The sequence below is a fragment of the Mustela nivalis genome, assembly GCF_964662115.1.
Source record: "Mustela nivalis genome assembly, chromosome: 1".
Lineage (NCBI taxonomy): Eukaryota > Metazoa > Chordata > Mammalia > Carnivora > Mustelidae > Mustela > Mustela nivalis.
In genome coordinates this window covers 143,509,183-143,529,760 of record NC_139020.1, presented here as the reverse complement: position 1 = coordinate 143,529,760, position 20,578 = coordinate 143,509,183, and the positions used below count along the sequence as shown (strand labels likewise).

Sequence of the window (20,578 nt, the reverse complement as noted above, 5' to 3'; positions counted from 1 at the left end):
CTGCCACTTGGAAAACAGTATGGAGATACCTTAAAAAATTAACAACAGAACTATCACATGATCCAATGGTTCCACTTTTGGGTACTTCTCTGAAGAAAATGAAACCAGTGGCTTGGAAAGAATATGTGCATCCCTATGCTTATTGCAGCATTATTTATAGTAGCCAAGATATGTAAGCAGCCCAAATGCTTATTGATGGACGAATGGATAAAAAATTGTGGTATCTGTATGTCATGCATATATATACATATATATGTAGTGGAACATAATTCAGCCATAAGAAATAATGAAATCTTGCCATCTGAAGCAACGCGGTTGGACTTCAAGACCATTATGCTAAGTGAAATAAGACAGACAGAGAAAGACAAATATTCTATGATTTCTCATATACAGAATCTAAAACACACACACACACACACACACACACACACAGGCTCATAGAAGCAGAGAACAGATTGGTGGTTGCCTGAGATGGGGAGTCAGTGTGGGAGAAATGGGTGAAGGGGGTCAAAAGACAAAAAGAAAACAAACAAAAACGTAACCACCAACCAAGGCCTGTTTGAGGAGCAGAACAGCGAGGACTGATGCTTACAGTTGTGCAGGTTGTACACTGCACATTCTAAAGGGCACCATTTACAACTCTATATAGAAAAAAATTAAATGATAGGTAGATAGATGAGAGATAGGATTTGTGGTACATCATGCATTTATTGGCCATTGACAGGCTCTGACAGATTTTTTTTTTTTAACTGCTTTAGAAACTCCCTTGTGAGGAACTTGTCTTCTCAGAAAATGGATGGTGTTAAGGTCTGAACTCTTTCATTAAAGGGGGTGCCTTAGTGTCTCAGTAGTGTCTGAATCATTTGCCTAGCATCCCAGATGCTAACACACAGGATCTCATAAAACAAAATCCTGGGTGATGGGAAAATGTCACCTCCAAGAAATGTTATATGTTTGCCAATGTTTGTAAGACAGGAGAGGATGCATGGATACACAAATGATTTTTTCCTGTCTTATTCTGTCATCTTTTCATCCAAAGATGACTAGTACATAGACTTGCTGGAGCATAAGAAACTACCTTATCGTTGGACAGCTCTAGGGCTCATGAGAAAGCTACGGGATTCTTGGCTTTAAGTTTGAAGCAACCCTGTTGTAGGGGGGAGGTTAAAAAAAATATAAATCTATCATCCTGTTCACGATCTAGTTCATGTTCCCTCTCTCCCTGGCCTGGATTATCGCCATCATATCTCTGCACCTCCAACTCTTGATCTCCCATCTGACCTTTACACCTCTATCCCCTAAATTTTTCAAAAGCTCTCTTCCCATACCATTTGATGTTCAAAATGTCTTCCTAATGTCCACCAAGTAACACCTAAATTTTTCACGTTCTATTCAAGTTACTGTAAGATCGTTCCCCATGCCACCCTCCCAACACCCCTCCCATTTACACATCCCTGTCCCCTGGACAAACAAATTATCAAGATTTCCTGGTCACTAACATACACATTAATTTTTTTATTTTTTATTTTTTGCCTAGTTTATGTTGCTTTTTTATATGAATGTTTTGGCCGTGATCTTCATTTCTACCCCATCATAACTGGTTCCTGCTAATCAGTCAAATACCTTAATTTTTCATGCCAGCCCCACCATATTCTTGGCCTATTTTGCTGTTTTTCAGTGGTCCCCATAACAGGGTAGAGCTCCACCATTTACCTGGTGACTCAGGTGCTAAACCCACCTCTTAGATTCTATCATTTTCTTGACCCTCTACATCCAATTCACTACCGAGTACTATTGGCTTTGCCATCAAAATGTCCCCAACATTGTAATACTTTACTACATTGCCACTGCTATCTTCCACATCAAAGCCACCATTATCCGTTGCCTGAACTTCTCTCCAGCTTCCTCAGCAATATCCTATGTCCACATGGGCCTCTGCATAGAATGAGGGTAATCATTTATAAATGTAAACCAGATCATTTTATGCCTCTGTTTAAAACCCTTAAAAGGTTTCCTATTGCTTTCAGAATAGAACCCCTTACCTGATCTGCCCCGTCAGTCTTTCCAAAGCTTGCTTTATTCCTTCCTTTCTCTTTTCCTTACACTTAGGCTGTAGGATCTTTTTCTATTTCTTTCAGAGGCCAATTTGCAGATTATTTGCATTTTCTTTCCCTTCCTAGTACGCTATTCTCTTTCCACATCTTTTTACATCTCACTCTTCCTTTTTCACATGTCGATACAAATGTCTCTTCCTCAGAAATATTTCCTGATGACCAGGTCTAATATAGCTCCTGCTCCATCTTCTATTCAGTTAATTTCCTTTAGACCATTTATTAGAGTCTGCAATTATTTTAATTAGCTATCTCTTTGCCTATTTATTGACTACATCTCCCATTTACTCCAAGTAAATGTAAATTTACGTCTTCCTGTTCATCCTGAACATGACAGGCACTAAGTAAGTATTTGCTGAATGGTCGAATGAAGAGTCTTCCTAACTACATCAAATCCAGGAGGACTTTCTGCCTCTCACATTCAGAAGCTCTTCTCTGGACTTTGATGTGTTTTGTCTACCATCAAGCATCACACTTTATACTTTCTGGATGGGATTCCAGGTATTATTCATAAACATGTCTCATTTTCCTTAATAGATTTTGAGATCTCCATTGGTGTGTCTGATTCATCTTGGAGTACCTACAATGTCTACCCCAATGTCTTGCACACAGTTTTCAATAAATACTTCACACAGTATAAATAGAAGATGTACCAACTCACTATGGATTTCAACTAAGGAGAACTTAACCCCAAAATGAGACTAAACCAATTATTTAAATTTTCCTTACTTTTTTCCCTTCTTCTTCTCTTCCTCCCTCCCTCTTTTACCTTCCTTACTTCCTTCTTCTTAACCTAGGGGTACCCATCTTCAGTAGACTAAAACTGAAGCATAGTTTTGTCTTTTACTCTTATGACTTCATATTTGTGGGTTGCACCATGGAAATTGTTCAGTCCATAAGTAGGCTTTATGATTCTACAGAATCACAGAGATAGTTTCAGAAACTAAATAGCTCCATTTCTTGCTGTTGCTCAAATCTTCAGAGGTTTTGTGCCCACTGCCTTATATCATTGTTATTTCTTAATCTTTGTTTATTTCCTTTAGTCTTCTCCCTTGCAGGTTGCCCATAGTTACCCTCTCATTGATCTGTTTTTTTTAAGACAACAAAATGACTTAAAATGGTGTGAAGTTTGAAAGGGATATGAAACAATTTGGTACCTGGCAATACCAGTCAGGTATTCAACTAAATTAAGCATCCACTTTTTTGAGGTTAGAAGAGACACCTGACATAGAAAACTCCAGAACAGAAGGGTGTCTCTTCAACTTCCTCTTTTAGCTGTCTCCCTACATATTCTCTTTCCAGATGTTTAGCAACTTGAGAACAGAGACTCTGCATTGTTCATGTCTCTATCCTCAGGCACCAGGTTGGGTGCTTGGCACATAATAGTCCCTTATTAATTCATTAATTAATGCTGTCCTCTTTTGCAGGCTTTGATTGTCATGCCTATCTTGGACTGACTTACTAGGGTTTCCAAGTCTTGACCCTACTCATTCCCTTGATCCTTACTGTCTTTTTCACAAGGTTTGAAGAGTTCCTTAGTTCCTACCTAGATGCCTGGGTTCCTTTTTTGATCTAACATTTCTCCTTCTTATCCTTTGGAAGCAAGCATTATTTCCTATTGCTAATTTTCTCTTAACAATTAAAGAGTCTTGGATGGGACACCTGGTTCTAACTGTCAGACTTTCTGACAAAGACCTAAGGTTATTAATTCTAAACTTTACCTGAGCCAACAGCATAATGTGGGTGCCAAGAAAGAGTTCATATAGATTCAGTTTCATTAATAGTTACTAGTTACTGTTCTCTTTACTCTGTTCCTGGCACTTGGCTCAGCAGCTTACATGCTTTGCCACATTTAACCCTTCCAATGACTCAATAAAATAGACATGGCTATTTTCCCCATTCATCAGATAAGAAATCTGAATCACATGGAACTTAAATAACAAGGATGAAATCACAGAAGCACAATTAAAATTTGGGCCGGGATCTACCTGGCTTCGAAGATTAAGCTACTAGATGATGAATGGACTCGTGGTAACCAGAGCATGGGAAATATGAATTCATTCTATTTAGAGCTGGGGATACCACACCTGGAGTTTTGTGCTCAGACTCATTTTATAAGATAGAAATAAACTGACCTAGACTAGTGACCATGGTTTTTAATCAGAAACCATTAAGAAACTGGAGCAATTATAACTAGGAAAAAAAGAGAGAGAGAGAGAGATTGAGAGGGGGATTGAGAGAGTTGATAGAAGTTTTCCCATATTTGACCTAGAGTCCTGTGTACGACAAATTAGACTTTCACTCTCTACTCATTTGCTGCAAAGTCTGTGGACATGACATAAATGCCTATTTGAAGTCACTGTAAGGAGAATTTTTGTGACCATTCCAGCTTTCAGTGGAGCACTATTTAAGTGAAGAAGTTTAAGAAGTATTATTATTCATTATTACAGATATTCAAAGAGATGATAAGTCTTCTAATTTAGAAGTTTTCCCTCATTAGTGAACTTTTTCTATGACCCAAAGCCTTAACCCCAAATGTCTGCACTGTTTATATTTCAAACATCTTATTAGTGTCCTTCTCATGGCACTTGGCACCTGCTGCCTTCTAGCGTGCTTATTCAGTCCCCCGAGGCTGTCCATTACTAAGGATAGGGATTGAGTCTACTTCATCTCGTGGTCATTATTACCTCCGTAATATGGCTTTAGAAACTGTAGATGCGGGGCACCTGGGTGGCTCAGTGGGTTAAAGCCTCTGCTTTCGGCTCAGGTCGTGATCCCAGGGTCCTGGGATCGAGCCCCATATAGGGCTTTCTGCTCAGTGGTGAGCCTCTTTCCTCCTCTCTCTCTCTCTCTCTCTCTCTGCCTGCCTCTCTGCCTACCTGTGATCTCTCTTTCTCTCTCTCTCTGTCAAAAAAAAAAAAAAAAACAAAAAACAAAACAAACAAACAAAAAAACAAACAAAAGAAACTGTAGATCCCTGCAAGTAGCATCATATTGTTCCTTCAGAGAACTTCAATGTTATTTACCCTGGCTTCACTACCTGCTAGTTCTGTGACATTGGGCAAGCCATTTCCAGCCTCTGTGTCTCCATTTCCTCAACCATAACACCAAGTAACTAACTGGAGTTTTTGTGACAATCAAATGTGTTAAATCTGTAAAACTTTGAGGGCAGATTCTGGAACAGAGTTTGTAGACATGTCTTGTGTTGCTGTAAATTTTGAGATCCTAACTCCCCAGGGAGACTGATATTCTTGAGGACATGACCCACTTCATCTGTTTGGCCCCAAACTGATGTGTGGCACATGGTAGGTGATTGCTATATGCTTGTTGAAATGAATGCCTAAGTAGGAAAAGGGGAGGGAAAGCCTTGACAACTGAAGATGTTAGAGTTTGAGTGGACCTTAGGGGGTCACCCAGAACAGTGAATCCTAAGTCCAACTGCATGTCAGTGTATTTCAGTACTGTTGGTGTAAGTTAGAGCTCATGCTGATTTCCAGATTCTGGGCCCCAGCCTGAATAAAATCTTTAGTACCAATTCAGAAATCTGAATCTTACTCGGCTTTCCTAAAGATTTTCTGGCAGCCAGCCCAGCACTTTTCTTTAATTGTCTCCTATTTTATGGATAAGGAAATTGAGGCACAGGGAGGTTGTTTTATCCCAGGATCAAGGAGCTTGGGAGAAGGTAAGTGAGACTAGAACTCAGCTTACCTGACATCTTGGCCAATGGGTAGTGTAGGGGTCTTTGGATTCTGTGAAGGGGGTAGATAGGATGAGTTCCCAGATACCTCTACTGTTAGCCAGGAGGTCCTCAGAATTGTTGAGTGCCTACCCATGCCAGCTGCCTAACAGATTTCTGGGATGTCCAGAAAAATAAGACAGGCATCCTTTTCCTGGAGGACTTTAGAGTCTGGTGCAAAAAATAAGGCCTTTGCATAGAAACCACTGTGTAAGATGGAAAGTGACAAGAAAAGAGGTCTAGACAACTGTCCACCCAGTGGGGGCTGAACTCCTTGACCACCATCTTATGTCTTGAACATCATGGCAGGAAGTTTTGCTCCCTTCACAGGGGCAGTTCTCTACACCATGGCCCCTCTTTTGACTCTTCCACAGGGAGGAACTCACTGGCCCCTTGGTCTAGAGTTCATTACCCAGGTCATTTGGCCACTCTGAGGAGAACTCCCTTTCTACTGAGTTTCACTTAATGCTCTGTGCATTCATGTATTTAATAATTAGTGCTGATTTCTCATTACTGCCAACTAAAATGTATTGAGTTAGCTAATGTTAATAACATTTACTAAGTGCCTACTATGTAGCAGACAATGCTTGAAGTCTTTGCCTTTGTTAACTCACTTAGTCCTATGCGAAAGGAAGAGGGCACTGCTCAGTATGTGAAACAGTTTGAAGCTGATTTTATTGTTTGTTCAACAAGGAAATCTGTACACCGCTTTGAGCAAAGCAAAAGTTGAGCTTATGCAGAGCTTTGTAAAGCATGGGATTGAGGAATTGGTGGAAATTCAGAAGTCCAAGAGTTTAGAGGTCAGCTGCCTTTCACACTTGGAAGTGTGGTTCCCAGGGTGAGGCTGCACGGGCTGACTTTCAGAGGTCAAGTGCCTACCAGAAAGGGAAGGAGAGAGCATAGAAAGACAGTGGCTGCAACAAAAGTATAGAGAGGAGAGGAAAGTGGGAGTCTTCATTTGCAGTTTCCTTTCACAGTCCAGAGACCACAACTCGGCTTTGCCTGTTGACCCTGTTCCCGGGTTCTTCTGGTCCCTACAGCATCTTCTTAGGCCATGAATTGTGTGAACTGTACTCTACATCTAGCCCATCCCTAGCTAAATGTTTCTCCTGCTCAGTTAGGTCAGGTAAGCTGCAAGAGCATCTTGGAAAAGGGGGGACATCATCACTGGTTGGTTAAAGGACCAGGGAGGGCTTCTTTTATTTAGTAGCCAACGCATTTGTATGAAACTCCTATGAGCTGTCGGTCACTTTCTGGGTGCTACAAAAGTGAAACCCACAGACACAAGCTTACACTCTTAGAGATCCAAACCTCTACTGGAGAGACAGATGATCAGACAAGTAAATGGGAAGTGTATATGATCTGTCACATGGTGGTCACTGGTTTTGAGTCATATAAAGTAGAGTAAGAAGGTGGGGTGAGAAGGGGTTATGGTTTGAAATAAGATTGTCAAGGAGGCCTCTTTGAGAAGCTCATGTTTAAGAAAGAGTGACGAGTAGTGAAGAAATCAAAGTGGATAAGACTTCATGAGCTTGGAGGACAGTGATAAGAGTTGAGGTTTGATGTCCAACAGATCATGGGGACAGGGGTCATTTAGGGTCTTGAGCTCATTATGACTTTGAGTTTTTGTGTGATGAGATAAAGAGCCATTGGATAGTTTAAGTCATCCTGTGAACTGACTTATCTCTTTGAAGGTACATAGGAACTATAATGTTGAGCACAGTCCACACAGCATGCAGGACAAGAGTGGGAGCTGTTTGTGTGTTTGTGGTGGTAGGGGGTTAGTTGGGAGACTACTGCACTAACCCAAGCATTTGATGCTGGTTTGGACTAAGGCAGTAGGGGAGTGGGTCATGAAAAATAGATTCTGGATATATCCTTCATGGAAGATTCTTCCCATTGAAAAACTTCATTATTAACCCAGCAGTTAAGTAATCTAGTGGTTAAACTGGAAGTCCTGGGTATGCATCTCAGAAGGTCAGAGTATGGCCTACTATACAGTCTCCAGAGGATCTTTTCCAACCCGGGAAAAGACAGGGGGAGAAAGAGGCATATTTTCACATCTGGCAATAGAAATAAAATATATCTATGAGGAAGAGGCACCATCTATATCCAATTCTTCATTGTTTTTTTTAATTGTATTTTTTTCATAGATAATTGCATGAAATATGGGAATTTCTTAAATTGATTGCTGTGGAGAGAAAGATGACTTAAATTTCAATTTCACTTCTTTTCTGGTTGCAAGTGGGTGTTTGACATTTTTTAGTGTGAGTGAGAGAGAGAGAGAGAGAGAGAGAGATTGATTCTGAGAGAGCAAGAGAGTGACTGCTATTCCCTGAACAATAAAACCTTGAAATTCTACTAATGAGGTTAAGAAACCTAACTTTTTCTGTGTGCCTAATAATAGCACAGCCTACTGACATAACCAGGGTTCCCTGAATAATTGCCCTCTTTTTCGAGCTTATTTTTAGGATTAAAATTTGGGGGAGGAAAGTGCCTCTAGGTGTACAGCCTTTCCATCTAAAAGCTCAATTCCAAGGCTTCACCATTTGGCCCCAAACCATGTTGAATGCATCCTTTCAAGTGAAAAATAAGTAAAAGTGAAGGATGGAACTAAAATTTATCACTGGAGCTCTGGATGGTTCAGCCTTCAGGGTAAGGATAAAGGATTGATCCTTCGTTGCAGAGCCTGTCTTTCCCGAATTGGGGAATCAGCCTGTGCCATATTTTATCTGCCTCCATGGATACCATTTGAGTTCACCAATAATAGAAATAAAAGGTTTATAAAGCCACAGAATTTTACCAAAATGTATTCCTCTGAGGAAAAGACAGACATAGGGCATAATAAATGTTAATACTGCTAGAGCCCTTGGTAAGCATAAAAATATTTGAAATACCTATGGACCATTGGCATATTTAAGGTAGATTTAAAAAATATTAAGTAAGGAGAACCTGGGTGGCTTAGTTGGTTAAGCATCTGCCTTCAGCTCAGGTCATGATCCCAGGGTCCTGGGATCGAGCCCCATGTTGGGCTACCTTCTCAATGGAAAACCTGCTTCTCTCTCTCCCACTTCCCCTGCTTGTGGTCCCTCTTTGACTGTGTCTTTCTCTGTCAAATAAATAAATAAAATCTTTTTTTTTTTTTTTTTTAGAAAAGAAAGATAGTTTTAAAAACTGTTTCTGTACATTTCCACAACCCAGTAAATATGTATATACCTTATAGGGAAGAGAGAGGGAGAGACACTGATTCGAGAAAGAATAAAATTGAATCCAAGCTTGTAGCAGATATTGGTGGAATATTTGGATTCAGTTGCCAGAATTATTTTTGGGGAAGGCTATTTTGAGCAGGCAGTAACCTTTCTTCTCAGATATAGATTTCCATGTTGACTTTTAACCTTTAGTTGCTGAGTGGCAATTGCATACTCCTGAAGATGTTCTGTTCCATCCTTCTGTCTGTGCCTAGGCTGCAAGTTTGAGGGCATCAAATGTGGATACACCAACTATCACTCTATTCACTTTCTTTTATTCTCCATTCATAAGAGAGTGTCTGAGTACATGGACGGAGGGGATCTCAGGGACAAGGCAGTGTCTTTGATATAAAGGGTCATTTAAACATGGGCTTAAAATGTAAAATGAAGAGAGGTGATATGTTAATAACTTCTTCTTTAGGAATGACATATTCCTACAAAGAAAATATATGGCAATCCTTAGCAAATTCAAAAGAGTGTGTGTGCACAAAACAGACATGGGCTCGTGTCTACAAAGATCTTTCTGTGCATGTGTTTGAAAGGTATTTGGAAGAGCAAGTAAAATGGGTTGAATTTACATTTCTTGAGCTCTTCCACACTTGCTGATGTCAAACAAGATTCTACAGGAATGTTAAATAAAACTTTCTTTCCTTAACTCTACAATGCCATTGGAAGCCAGAAACAACTGTCAGCTTCAATGCCCCAAATGTATTAAAAGAAGATAGGCCATTTGTAGCTGGGATAGTGGTCCTGCCTCCCTTTGTGTTTTGTTGTGATCTAATTAGGTTATGTCTCAAATGTGATTTTTTCTGTGTGCTTCCAGGAGATACGCATCCACAAGACATGATTCCAAGTAAGAAGAGCGCTGTTCTTGTGGATGGGCTTGTACTGAATGGCCCCACGACAGATGCAAGAGCAGGAGAAAAGTTTGTTGAAGAGGCCTGTAGGCTAATAATGGAAGAGGTGGTTTTGAAGTCTACAGATGTCAGTGAGAAGGTAAAAATAAAAGACAATCTATGAGAAACCCCTGGAATGGGAAAGATGGTTCTTTCCAAATCTGATGGTTTGATGTAAGGGAAATGGGAAGCTCATGTTATTATGACCTCTGTACTTTTGTTTCAAGGGGATCCCAGCTACCAAAGAAGGTGCCCCTTACCCCCCACCCAGTATCTCGTTTCCTGGAGGCATTGGCTATTAACTTTGCCAGCCATCACTTGTTGGGAGATTGGCTGAGACCTCAGGCCTTGAGAGCATAAAGCACAAGGATGGGGTCTTCTGCCTTATAACCATAGAGGTTATAGATAACTGGAGGATCTTGATGTATACACTCTCTGAAACATACTCTGCTCTCCATCTTCTTGGGAGCCTTCTTTTTGTTTCTAGGAAAAAATAAGCTTAATGTCAAAAAGTGTATGAAAAGATTTTAAGTTTATCTGAGGATCCTTCCAGGAGCTGGTCTGCGCTTAGCCTAGAAAATTTGGATTGTTAAGTCTGACTTCTGACTGGCATCAGTTGCTGGTTCTAAGACTCAGAGTTAGGCTCAAGTTCAGCTTCAAACTGATACCGTAATTATTACTAGTGAATTCTACTCTTAAGAGTACTTACTATGTGTCAGGTGATGTTGTCAAAATTACTCCATATGAATTTTTGTATTTACTTCTTACAAAAGCACTAAGAAGCAGGGGCTATATGTTAACTCTATTTTAGGGATGAGGAAAGAAGTGAGGCACAAGGAGGTCAAGTACTTTGCCCAAGATCACATGTTAATATCAGAGCTACCACTAAAATTCAGGCAGTATGGCTTTCAGTCTGGCCCTTTAACTTGTTCTCTGTATGTCTCTTATAATTGCAAAATTATCCTTTATTACATTGATTATCTTTCATATCGAAATTGAATTATCAAAAGATAGAGGTAGAGGAGGGATTTTTATTCCAATTCTGTTAGTCAAAAGTAAATGTCACTTTTAAAAAAGATTTTGAATGTGAAGTTGTATTTATTCTAAATTTTTGATCACACGCATTTGGACAAACTAATAGGAGAATAGATTGAAATGTCCTGTGAATTTAGAATACCTATATTGAAGGCAAGATGTCTGATGGTATTTCTTGATTATATATTTATAATTGCATATTTTCTGGTCTTATCTGTACTTGTGAAATATTTTGGACCTGCTTTACTTTGGAGCACACTGCTTTTCTGGTAAGCTTTTTTTTCTTTTTTAATTGGCCTTTATTCAGTCATTAAATATTAATTGAATGTTAGCTGTGGGTAGGCCATTATATTGGGCCCTGGAAGATATAAAGACAAATAAGATAAAGGCTCAGCTTTGAACAGAATTTATAGTTTAATTGGAAGGATAGGTTTTCATTGGAAAAGAGAACAGGGGTAAGAATGTGATAAATGTATGTGATGGGGGCAGACTTCAGGGGTTTCACAGAAGAGTGGGTCTTCTGAACTTTGTTGTTGGATGTGAAGGTCAAGCAAGATTTTGATGGGCGGGGAGATGTTGATCCATGTATGTTAAGGAAAGTAGGAAGGTAAAGGATGGGAAGAGCACTGCAAAAGGGAACTTAGTGTCTAGAAAGAAGGGCTCATATAGGTGACTAATGGAAGGTAAGACAAGAAGGGGAAGCTTAAGATCTTAAGTCATCAATGCAGGATGCCCCCTGTTGATTGCAATACATTAGCCCTACAAGCTATCCACCTGAAGCTGGGTTGAAAACTATGCTGTAGTTGGGGGGAAGGAGGAGGAGACTTTATGTCATTAACTTAATCTAGCTTTGTCAGAGATCCAACAGGGCACCACTCAGATACATCCCCGTACTCTGAGATTACTTCTAGTGTCTTCTCTTATAGACATTCTTTCTCAGACACTTTTTAAAAAATTGAGTTATAATTTACATCCAATAAAATTTGCTCCCTCTTGGGTGTAGAGTTACACGAGTTCACTAAGTTTGTATTTTTTGCCTTTTCCAGAATGTGAGACAGGTGGAATCCAATCACAAGGGGCCCCCTGGGTCTTGCAATTTTCCATCCGCTAAATGCATTTGAGATTTAATCACGTTGTGTAAATCAGAATACCTTATTTTACCGCATTGCACTTTACTGTCCTTTGTGAATAGCATGTTTTCTACAGTTTGGAGGTTTGTGGCATCCCTGAATCCAGCAAGACTTTTGGGGTCATTTTTCCAACAACATTTGCTCACTTTGCATCTCTGTGCCACCTTTCCATAATTCTGACAATATTTCAAACTTTTTCATTGTTGTTGTACTTGTTACATGTTATAACATATTATAAAATGTATTGTGTATATTATAACATCATATCATAAAATATAATGATATTTTTATAGTTTATTATAATCAGGGATCTCGGATGTTACTCTTGTAATTGTTTTGAGGGATCACAAACCACACCCATATAGGACAGTGAGCTTACTGATAATGTTGTGTGTGTTCTGACTATTCTACTCGTCATCAGTTCCCGTCTCTTGCCCCCTCCTTGCGTCTCCCTATTCTGAGATACAAGAAGATTGAAATAAGGCCAATGAATAACCCTGTAATGACCTCTAAATATTCATCTGAAAGGAAGAGGTGCACTTCTCTCAATTTAATCAAAAGCTAGGAATGATGCAGCTTAGTGAGGAAGGCACGTGGAAAGTCAAGACAGGCCAACAGCTAGGCCTTTTGCCCCAGACAGCCAGCCACATTGTGACTACAAAAGGAAAAGTTCTTGAAGGAAATTAAAACGCTACTCCAGTGAACACATGAATGACAGGGAAGTAAAACAACCTTACTGTTGATCTGGAGAAAGGTTTAGTGGTCTGGATAGAAGGTCAAACCAGCCACAACCTTCCCTTCAACCAAAGCCTCATCCAGAGCAAGGCCCTCGCTCTCCTCTAGTCTAGGAAAGGTGAGAGAGGTGAGGAAGCCACGGAAGAGAAGGATGAAGCTAGCAGAGGATGGTTCATGAGGTTTAAGGGAAGAAGCCGTCCCTGTAACATAAAAGTTCACAGGGAAGCAGCAAGGGCTGATGTAGAAGCTACAGAAAGTGATCCAGAACACCTACACTAAACATCGGATATTTCAGTATAGATGATACAACCTTCTGCCCAAAGAGGGCGCCATCTAGGCCTGTCAGAGCTAGAGAGGAAAGGCCAGTGCCTGGCTTCAAAGCTTCAGCAGGCTGACTCTCTTGTTAGGGGCTAATGCAGCTGGTGACTTGAAGTTGCAGCCAGTGCTCATTAGCTACTCTGAAAATTCAAGGGCCTTTAAGAGTGATGCTAAATCTATTCTGCCTGTGCTCTGCAAATGGAAAGACAAAGCCTGGGTGACAGCACATCTGTTTACAACAAGGTTTACTGAATATTTCAAGCCCCCAGTTGAGACCTACTGCTAAGAAAATAAAGATTCCTTTTGAAATATTGCCACTTATTGACAATGCACATTGTCAACTGAGAGCTCTGTAGAAATGTGTAAGATTAATGGAATCATTAACGTGACGTTCATTCTGTAGCCCATGGATCAAGGATTAATTTTAACTCTCAGGTCTTAATCATTTTAAAAAGACATTTGATAAGGTTATAGCTACCCTAGACAGTCATTCTTCTGAGGAATCTGGGCAAAGTCAATTGGAAACCTTCTGGAAAGGATTCACCATTCTAGATGCCATAAATGATATTTGAGATACATAGGAAGAAGTCAAAATATCAACATGAACAGGAGTTTGGAAGAAGTTGATTCCAACTGTTGTGGGTGACTTTGAGGGTTCAAAACTTTGGTGGAGAAGTCACTGCAGATGTGGTAGAAATAGCAAAAGAACTAGACTTAGAAGAGGAACCTACAGTTGGGACTGAATTGCGGCAATCTCATGATCAAACTTGACTGGCTGAGGAGTTGCTTCTGACGGATGAGCAAAGAAAGTGGTTTCTTGCGATGGAAACTACTCCTGGTGCAGATGCTGTGAAGACTGTTGAAATGACCACAAAGGATTGAGCATAGTACGTAAACTTGGTTGACAAAGAGGCAGCAGGGTTTGAGAAGATTGACTTTGATTTTGAAAGAAGTCCTACTGTGGGGGAAATGCTATTAAACAGCAGCACATGCTACAGAGAAATTGTTCATGAAAGGAAGAGTAGAGGAATGCAGCAAACTTTATTTTAAGATGTCACCACAGCCACCCCAACCTTTAGCAGCCACCATATTGATCAGTCCATGGCCAATCAGCATAGAGGCAAGACCCTCCACCAGCAAAAAAATTACGATTCACTGAAGGCTCAGATGATGGTTTGCATTTTTTAGCATTAAAATAACGTGGCCTCCTAATCCCCTCAGGAGTTTCCTGGTGAAATCTGAAACCGGCTCCTGGAGGGAGCAGGGAGAGATCAAAGAAATATACAGACCACTTCAGGTTGACATGTGGCAGTTTTAATAAGCCAAGGGAACTTACGTAGGAAACGTGTCTTGGGCAGCTTCAAGATGAGTGGATCCCCACACCTGCCCTCCAAACCTTAAAAGGTTTGATAGATAGATAGACAAACAGACATACAGGGGCCTTAACTGGGTTTAATCCAATATACAATGCAACTGTTCTCAACACCACATCATTGTTTCAAGGCTGTGTCCTTGGAGCAGCCTCTGGGAGCAGGAGACACAAGCAGAACCCACATTCCAAGGACTGGGGAGAGGTGAGGTGCCTCCAAGGGCCAAGGTCAGCTCATGGGTCATCTGATGGTCACCTCTTCTTGATGACCTCCCCCAACAACTATTTTTTTTTTTAATTCAGGTATGTACATTTTTTAGATAATGTTATTGCACACCTAACAGACTAGATGATCCGGTGTAAATATAACTTTTATATGCCCTGGGAAACCCAAATCTTTGTTTGACCCACTTTATTTCAATATTCCCATTCTGAACTAAACCTGCAGTATCTCTGAGATGTGTTTCTATGAGTAGTTATTCCTTTGGATTGTCTCAGTCACTTTTGAATTACCCCTGCCTATTATGGTTCTCACATCAAAGTTTAATTCCATGCCCCTTGTACAACTCAGTACTTTTTCTTGCTTTCCCCGGCCTCCCACCTCCTAGTCTCCTGACTTCCTGGCTACTCCCCTGTCTCTCTCCTCCCCTCCACAGCCGAACTTTTTAAAGATTGTCTATGCTCCCTCCCTCCCTCTCTTTCCTCACCTCCCACACCCTCACTCCATGGCAATCTGGCCTCCACTCCCACCTTTCTAAGTCAAATGGCACTTGCCAAGAATACCTCCCTGTTGATAAATCCCATGAGCACTTTTCAGTCTTTATCAAATCGGGCTTCTCAACAGGATTTGATGGTGATGACCATCTTTTCCTTAAAACATTCTGTTTTCTTTGTTTTAGGAGCCCTGAACTCTTCTCAGATTTTCCCTGCTTCTCTGGCTTGTCCTCTACCTTAAGGGATGGTGGTGCCCAGGGGAGATCCCATGCCTTTCCTCTTAGTGGTAGATTCTCTCTGAGTATGTCCCCAATGGTATATTATCATGGTGGATGTATGGAACTCTGTTCTTGGCCTTTCACAAGAGCTTCAGACCAACTCTTGCACCCCTTTTGGATGTCCTGAGAGGCCTCAGGCTACATATGCCCCAAACTCATCATCCCAAAGCAGATTCTTTTGCTCATCACAACCATCAACCCATGCACATAACAGACCTCAGAGTTGTCCCTGGCTCATCCCTCTCCCTCACCCTTGCTGTGTAACTGATTTCTGAGTTCTGTTGTTTCTGCATTTTAAATATCTCTGGAAATACTTCATTCCAGTAGTAACTACTTCATTCAGAAAACCACCTTCTCTTGCCTGGTTTGTTACAACCGTGTCTTCTTTCTGATTTTACTTGGAATCTCCATATAGCAACTAAAGCTATTGGCCAAAACACAAATATGTTCATATTATTCCCTGGTCCAAAACATTTCAATGGCTTCCCTAGAGCCAAGTTCAAACTCTGTAACATGCCACAGAAAATCTGTCATGATATGGAGTCTCATTTCATTCATTCATTCATCCTTTCATTCACCACATGGCTGTAGAGCTCCCTTTGTGTGGTAGGCACTGTGTTAGTTACTTGGGAGCAGTGAGCAAACAGATGGACATCTCTGCTTTCATGGTGACTACCTGGGACAAAATAAATGAATTACATGGTATGTTTAAAGATGAGAAGTACAATGGGAAAAGGAAGAGCAGGGAATGTTAAGGGGCTGATAGGGCCAGTGTAAGGTGAACCTTGTGATTTTAAATAAGGGAATCAGGATTATTGTCATTGAGAAAGGGACTTTTGAGCAAAGCTTTGAAAGAACTGAGGAGGTTAGCCATGAGGACGTGTGGGGCAGGAGTATCCAGGCAGAGGGCATAGCCAGTATGAAGACTCTCAGGGTGGAGAGTGCCAGGCATGTTTAAGGAACAGCAAAGAGGTCCAGGTGGGGGGGAAAGGTCAGACGGGAGGAAAGCAGAGCTAGACTGGAGAGGAAATGCCGTGAAGGGAAGCACATTATACAGGATCATTTGAAGTTATTGTGAGGACTTGGCTTTACTTTGAAGGAAGTGAGCCACTGAGATATTTTAGCAAAGCAATGGCCATGGCTTGGGTTTAAGAGGATCATTTCGGATTCTGGCTGCCAGGCTGATAGAATGCATGGGTCAAGTGTAAGGCTACAAACAGAGAGACTAGTGAGGAAGTTATTTTAAGATTCCAGCTTCCCTTCTTGCCTCTCCTTTCTCCAACCCCATGTTCTGGCCACACTAAACTAACTTCATTCTTCAGATGTGCCCTTGTATTTTAGCCTTTAAGACCCTCGTCCCTTCTACCTAGAGTGCCCTCTTGCCTTCCCCACCCCCTAATCTTTGCTTGGTTAGAAATCATTTCCTCCAGGGAATCTTTGACTTTCCATTTGAAAGTGGGGCCCCTCATTTGTTCCAGTAACAACTGGGTCATCATCTCATCTTTTCACCCTGGACGAAGGTTGTACATTTAAATCTCAGTCCCACTTGTCAGGAATCCCACTTGTCTGGAAGCTTTGTGAGGGTAGGGCCCATGATGCTAACACCCTCTCGATACCTGACTCCAGTAGGAGCTCAATTAACTGCCATTGCTGAATGTCTAGGTTTGTGAGTGGCAGCCCCCTGAGCAGCTGAAACAACTTCTTGATTTGGAGATGAGAGATACGGGAGAGCCACACCACAGGCTGTTGGAGCTCTGCCAGGATGTCATACGCTACAGCGTCAAAACAAGTAAGACTTTCATTTCATTCCTCTTGATCTGTATCCCTAACAAGTTCTTATATTTTCTTAAGCATATATTTACCTGATAGTAAAGCTAAGTATGACAATGTTTACGCAATAAGAAAGATGGATCAAAAAATAGTGGTTCTGTTATTTTTACAGGCCACTTAACTGGTAATACAGATTTTTTTTTGTCAAGGCCAAAGATAAATGGATAGAAAAACCTTTAGTGTTAGTGCTCGTACAGAAATATGATCTGCTTCTTGGCAATCCCCATCCTCCATTTATAATCAACACCATACATGATGACTGCTACTTATTATTTCTTACGTTGGTCTAAACTGGCAACGCATAGTTTGATGATAGAACTTGTAAAGGGGTTTTAAAGCTTCATGGCCCACAATATGCAAAAAAAAAAAAAAAAAGTGTTCAGGAGGTTGTCTTTACTATAAACAGAAGTAGATTGGGAAGATACTGATGAAGTCTTGGCAGTTGGTAATTGTCAAATTATTTTATCAAATCTAACAAGATCAAAAATAAAAATCTTTAGGAAAGCATAAAAAAATGAATACATGGTAAGTTTCTGCTGTGATAGCTTTGCCATAATGCTTAACTGCTATGATATTTTGTCAAAGCAGTAGTATGGTATTGGTCTTGTGCTGACGTACTAGTCCAACTGTTAATATCCCACACACCCAGGGAACAGGTTCCAGAAGTGAGGAAGTAACTTTCCAAAATATGCATTTCGCAGTGTGCTGTAAAGGTAATCTGGTGCTTAAGACCATGCAGGCATTATGCTTTGTGAATTCTGACACTGAACTAAATTTAGTGGAAAGAACATAATAAAATCCTGGCTAAAAATAATTGGTTTATATTCCCTTGGGAAAGTCTGGTGTATGTATCAAAAACCCAGTTAGCATTTCAAAAGCAGAGATACATATCTTATTATTATAGTGCATGTCAGAAATGTAGAATGACATTTAATGTAGGAGACTTTTCAGTTTACTGGATATTTTCCATAATGTTACCATGGAAATCAATCATAAATTAACACGGAACTAAAAAAAAAAAAATCTTATTAAAATTACTTGTAGCAATGTCTGGTTTCCTTTGCCAGATTAGAGGAAGTTTTCCATATTTTATTTAAAAGAACATTTTCTTGAGCTTTTGTTTTTTATTGAACTCCTAGTTTAAAGAGAAAAATACCCTAAAACCAAATGCTGTGAGTTGTAATGAGAAGTCACTAAATAAAAAGGTTCCCAAATACTCAAATTTAGAAACAGACCTCCTGCCTCCTTGTTCTTTGTCATGCTGGGCTTCCTATGATTGAGAATGTCAAGTCAGTTAGCCTGGTGTTTGGTGTGAATATTCACACTGTGGAAAGCCAAGAACCTTTATGAGACCTTTTATACAAGGGGAAAAAAAATAGAAAGTTGGAACTGAAGTTGAGTCTTAAAGGCTACTGCCTTTGAAGTAAGTTGAATTAGAAAGTTTATGTAAGCCCTATGATGAGTCACATCTTACTTCCATCTACATAATGCCAGTTGCACTATGAAAAATGGTCCAATCTGAAAAATGAAAAGGCCACTCACTGCCGGTAGCCCGAAGTGAACCCTGTTGGTGAGTGAAATATGTTTAAAGATAGGGAAGTTAAGATCCATATCTTCTGAAGATAAAGGTAGCAGGCTTTGATACTTGGACAGATAGTTCTTGTAATCCATTTCTCAAGGGTTCTGGTTTGGATTTGGGGTGTGGGGAGAAAAAAGGGAACAGATAAACCGAGATCTTACGATGGTGCCCAAGTGTTGCTGAGAAACATGATTGTTTAGTAGAGAGGGTTATGAGATGGGTTTTCAACATTTGGTCCCTTTGTACATGATTAGATTTTGAATTCTTTTAAAAACTGAAGCATAATTGACAGTCAGTAAAGTGGACAGATCTCAAGTGCTCTGTGAATTTGCCCATAACTGTGCATGAGTAACCGTCACCCAGATCAAGATGTAGACCATTCCCAGCACTCCAGAGCCTTCTTCGAGTCCCTTCCTAGTCAATATCGCCTTCCCAAAGGTACCCAGAATTCTAACCTCTGTCTCCATAGATCAGTTTTGTCTTATATTGAATGTCCTATAAGTGGATTCATGCAGTATATACTCTTTTGTATCTGGCTGCATTTCTTTTTTTTTTTTTTTATAAACATATATTTTTATCCCCAGGGGTACAGGTCTATGAATCACCAGGTTTACACACTTCACAGCACTCTCCAAAGCACATACCCTCCCCAATGTCCATAATCCCACCCCCTTCTCCCAAACCCCCGCCCCCCAGCAACCCTCAGTTTGTTTTGTGAGATTAAGAGTCACTCTGGTTGGGGCGCCTGGGTGGCTCAGTGGGTTAAGCCGCTGCCTTCAGCTCGGGTCATGATCTCAGGGTCCTGGGATCGAGTCCCATATCGGGCTCTCTGCTCAGCAGGGAGCCTGCTTCCCTCTCTCTCTGCCTGCCTCTCCATCTACTTGTGATTTCTCTCTGTCAAATAAATAAATAAAATCTTTAAAAAAAAAAAAGAGTCACTCTGGCTGCATTTCTTATCTGAAAGATTGATTTATGTTACTGTTGTATGGAGAGACTTTTTCATTTGTATTGCTTTGTAGATGAATGTTCTGCTTAAATTTACAGACCATCCAAGATTTTTCAACCAGTTGTATGCTGGACTTGATTACTACTCTTTGGTGGCCCGATTTATGACAGAAGCATTAAACCCAAGTGTGTAAGTACCATATTACTGGACTCTTACATAGAGCATGCATTAGAGATGTTTTTTAAGTAGACAAACTTTTATTTCATGAACTTCTATTTCATGGTTTCATTGGTATAGTGTCATCATAAATAACGTAATGACACTTAGCAATATTTTAAAGAGCTTTTTGATTTGATAGGAGTACTGTGAGATGTTTCATGGAGGCATGGTTATCTCTACTTACCAAATGAGAAAATTGATGAGGCAACTTGTCATTCATTCCTGCATGAAAAGCCATGTCTCTGCTAAGTGCCAGAGAGATACTTTGAATAGAAGCAAAACTTGACTTGGCCTTCATGTAGCAAAAATTCTACTGAGATAGAGATGCTCCATGCAAATTCACAAAAAAATTATCCCCACATATTAATGTAAAATTTTAATTCACATATGAATTATGTGAATTATGTGAATTATGCTGCTATAAATATACACGG

General features: G+C 40.3%; 1 protein-coding gene across 1 annotated transcript in view; it reads left to right on the top strand.

Annotated features, from left to right (window-relative positions):
* Positions 1-20,578, top strand: part of GADL1 (glutamate decarboxylase like 1) — a 171,309-nt gene that overhangs the window by 20,517 nt on the left and 130,214 nt on the right. Inside the window, exons 2-4 of the mRNA XM_082684026.1 lie at positions 9,919-10,091; positions 17,233-17,359; positions 20,024-20,114. Coding sequence (XP_082540152.1) covers positions 9,919-10,091; positions 17,233-17,359; positions 20,024-20,114 — 391 coding nt within the window. The remainder of the gene's footprint in view (positions 1-9,918; positions 10,092-17,232; positions 17,360-20,023; positions 20,115-20,578) is intronic.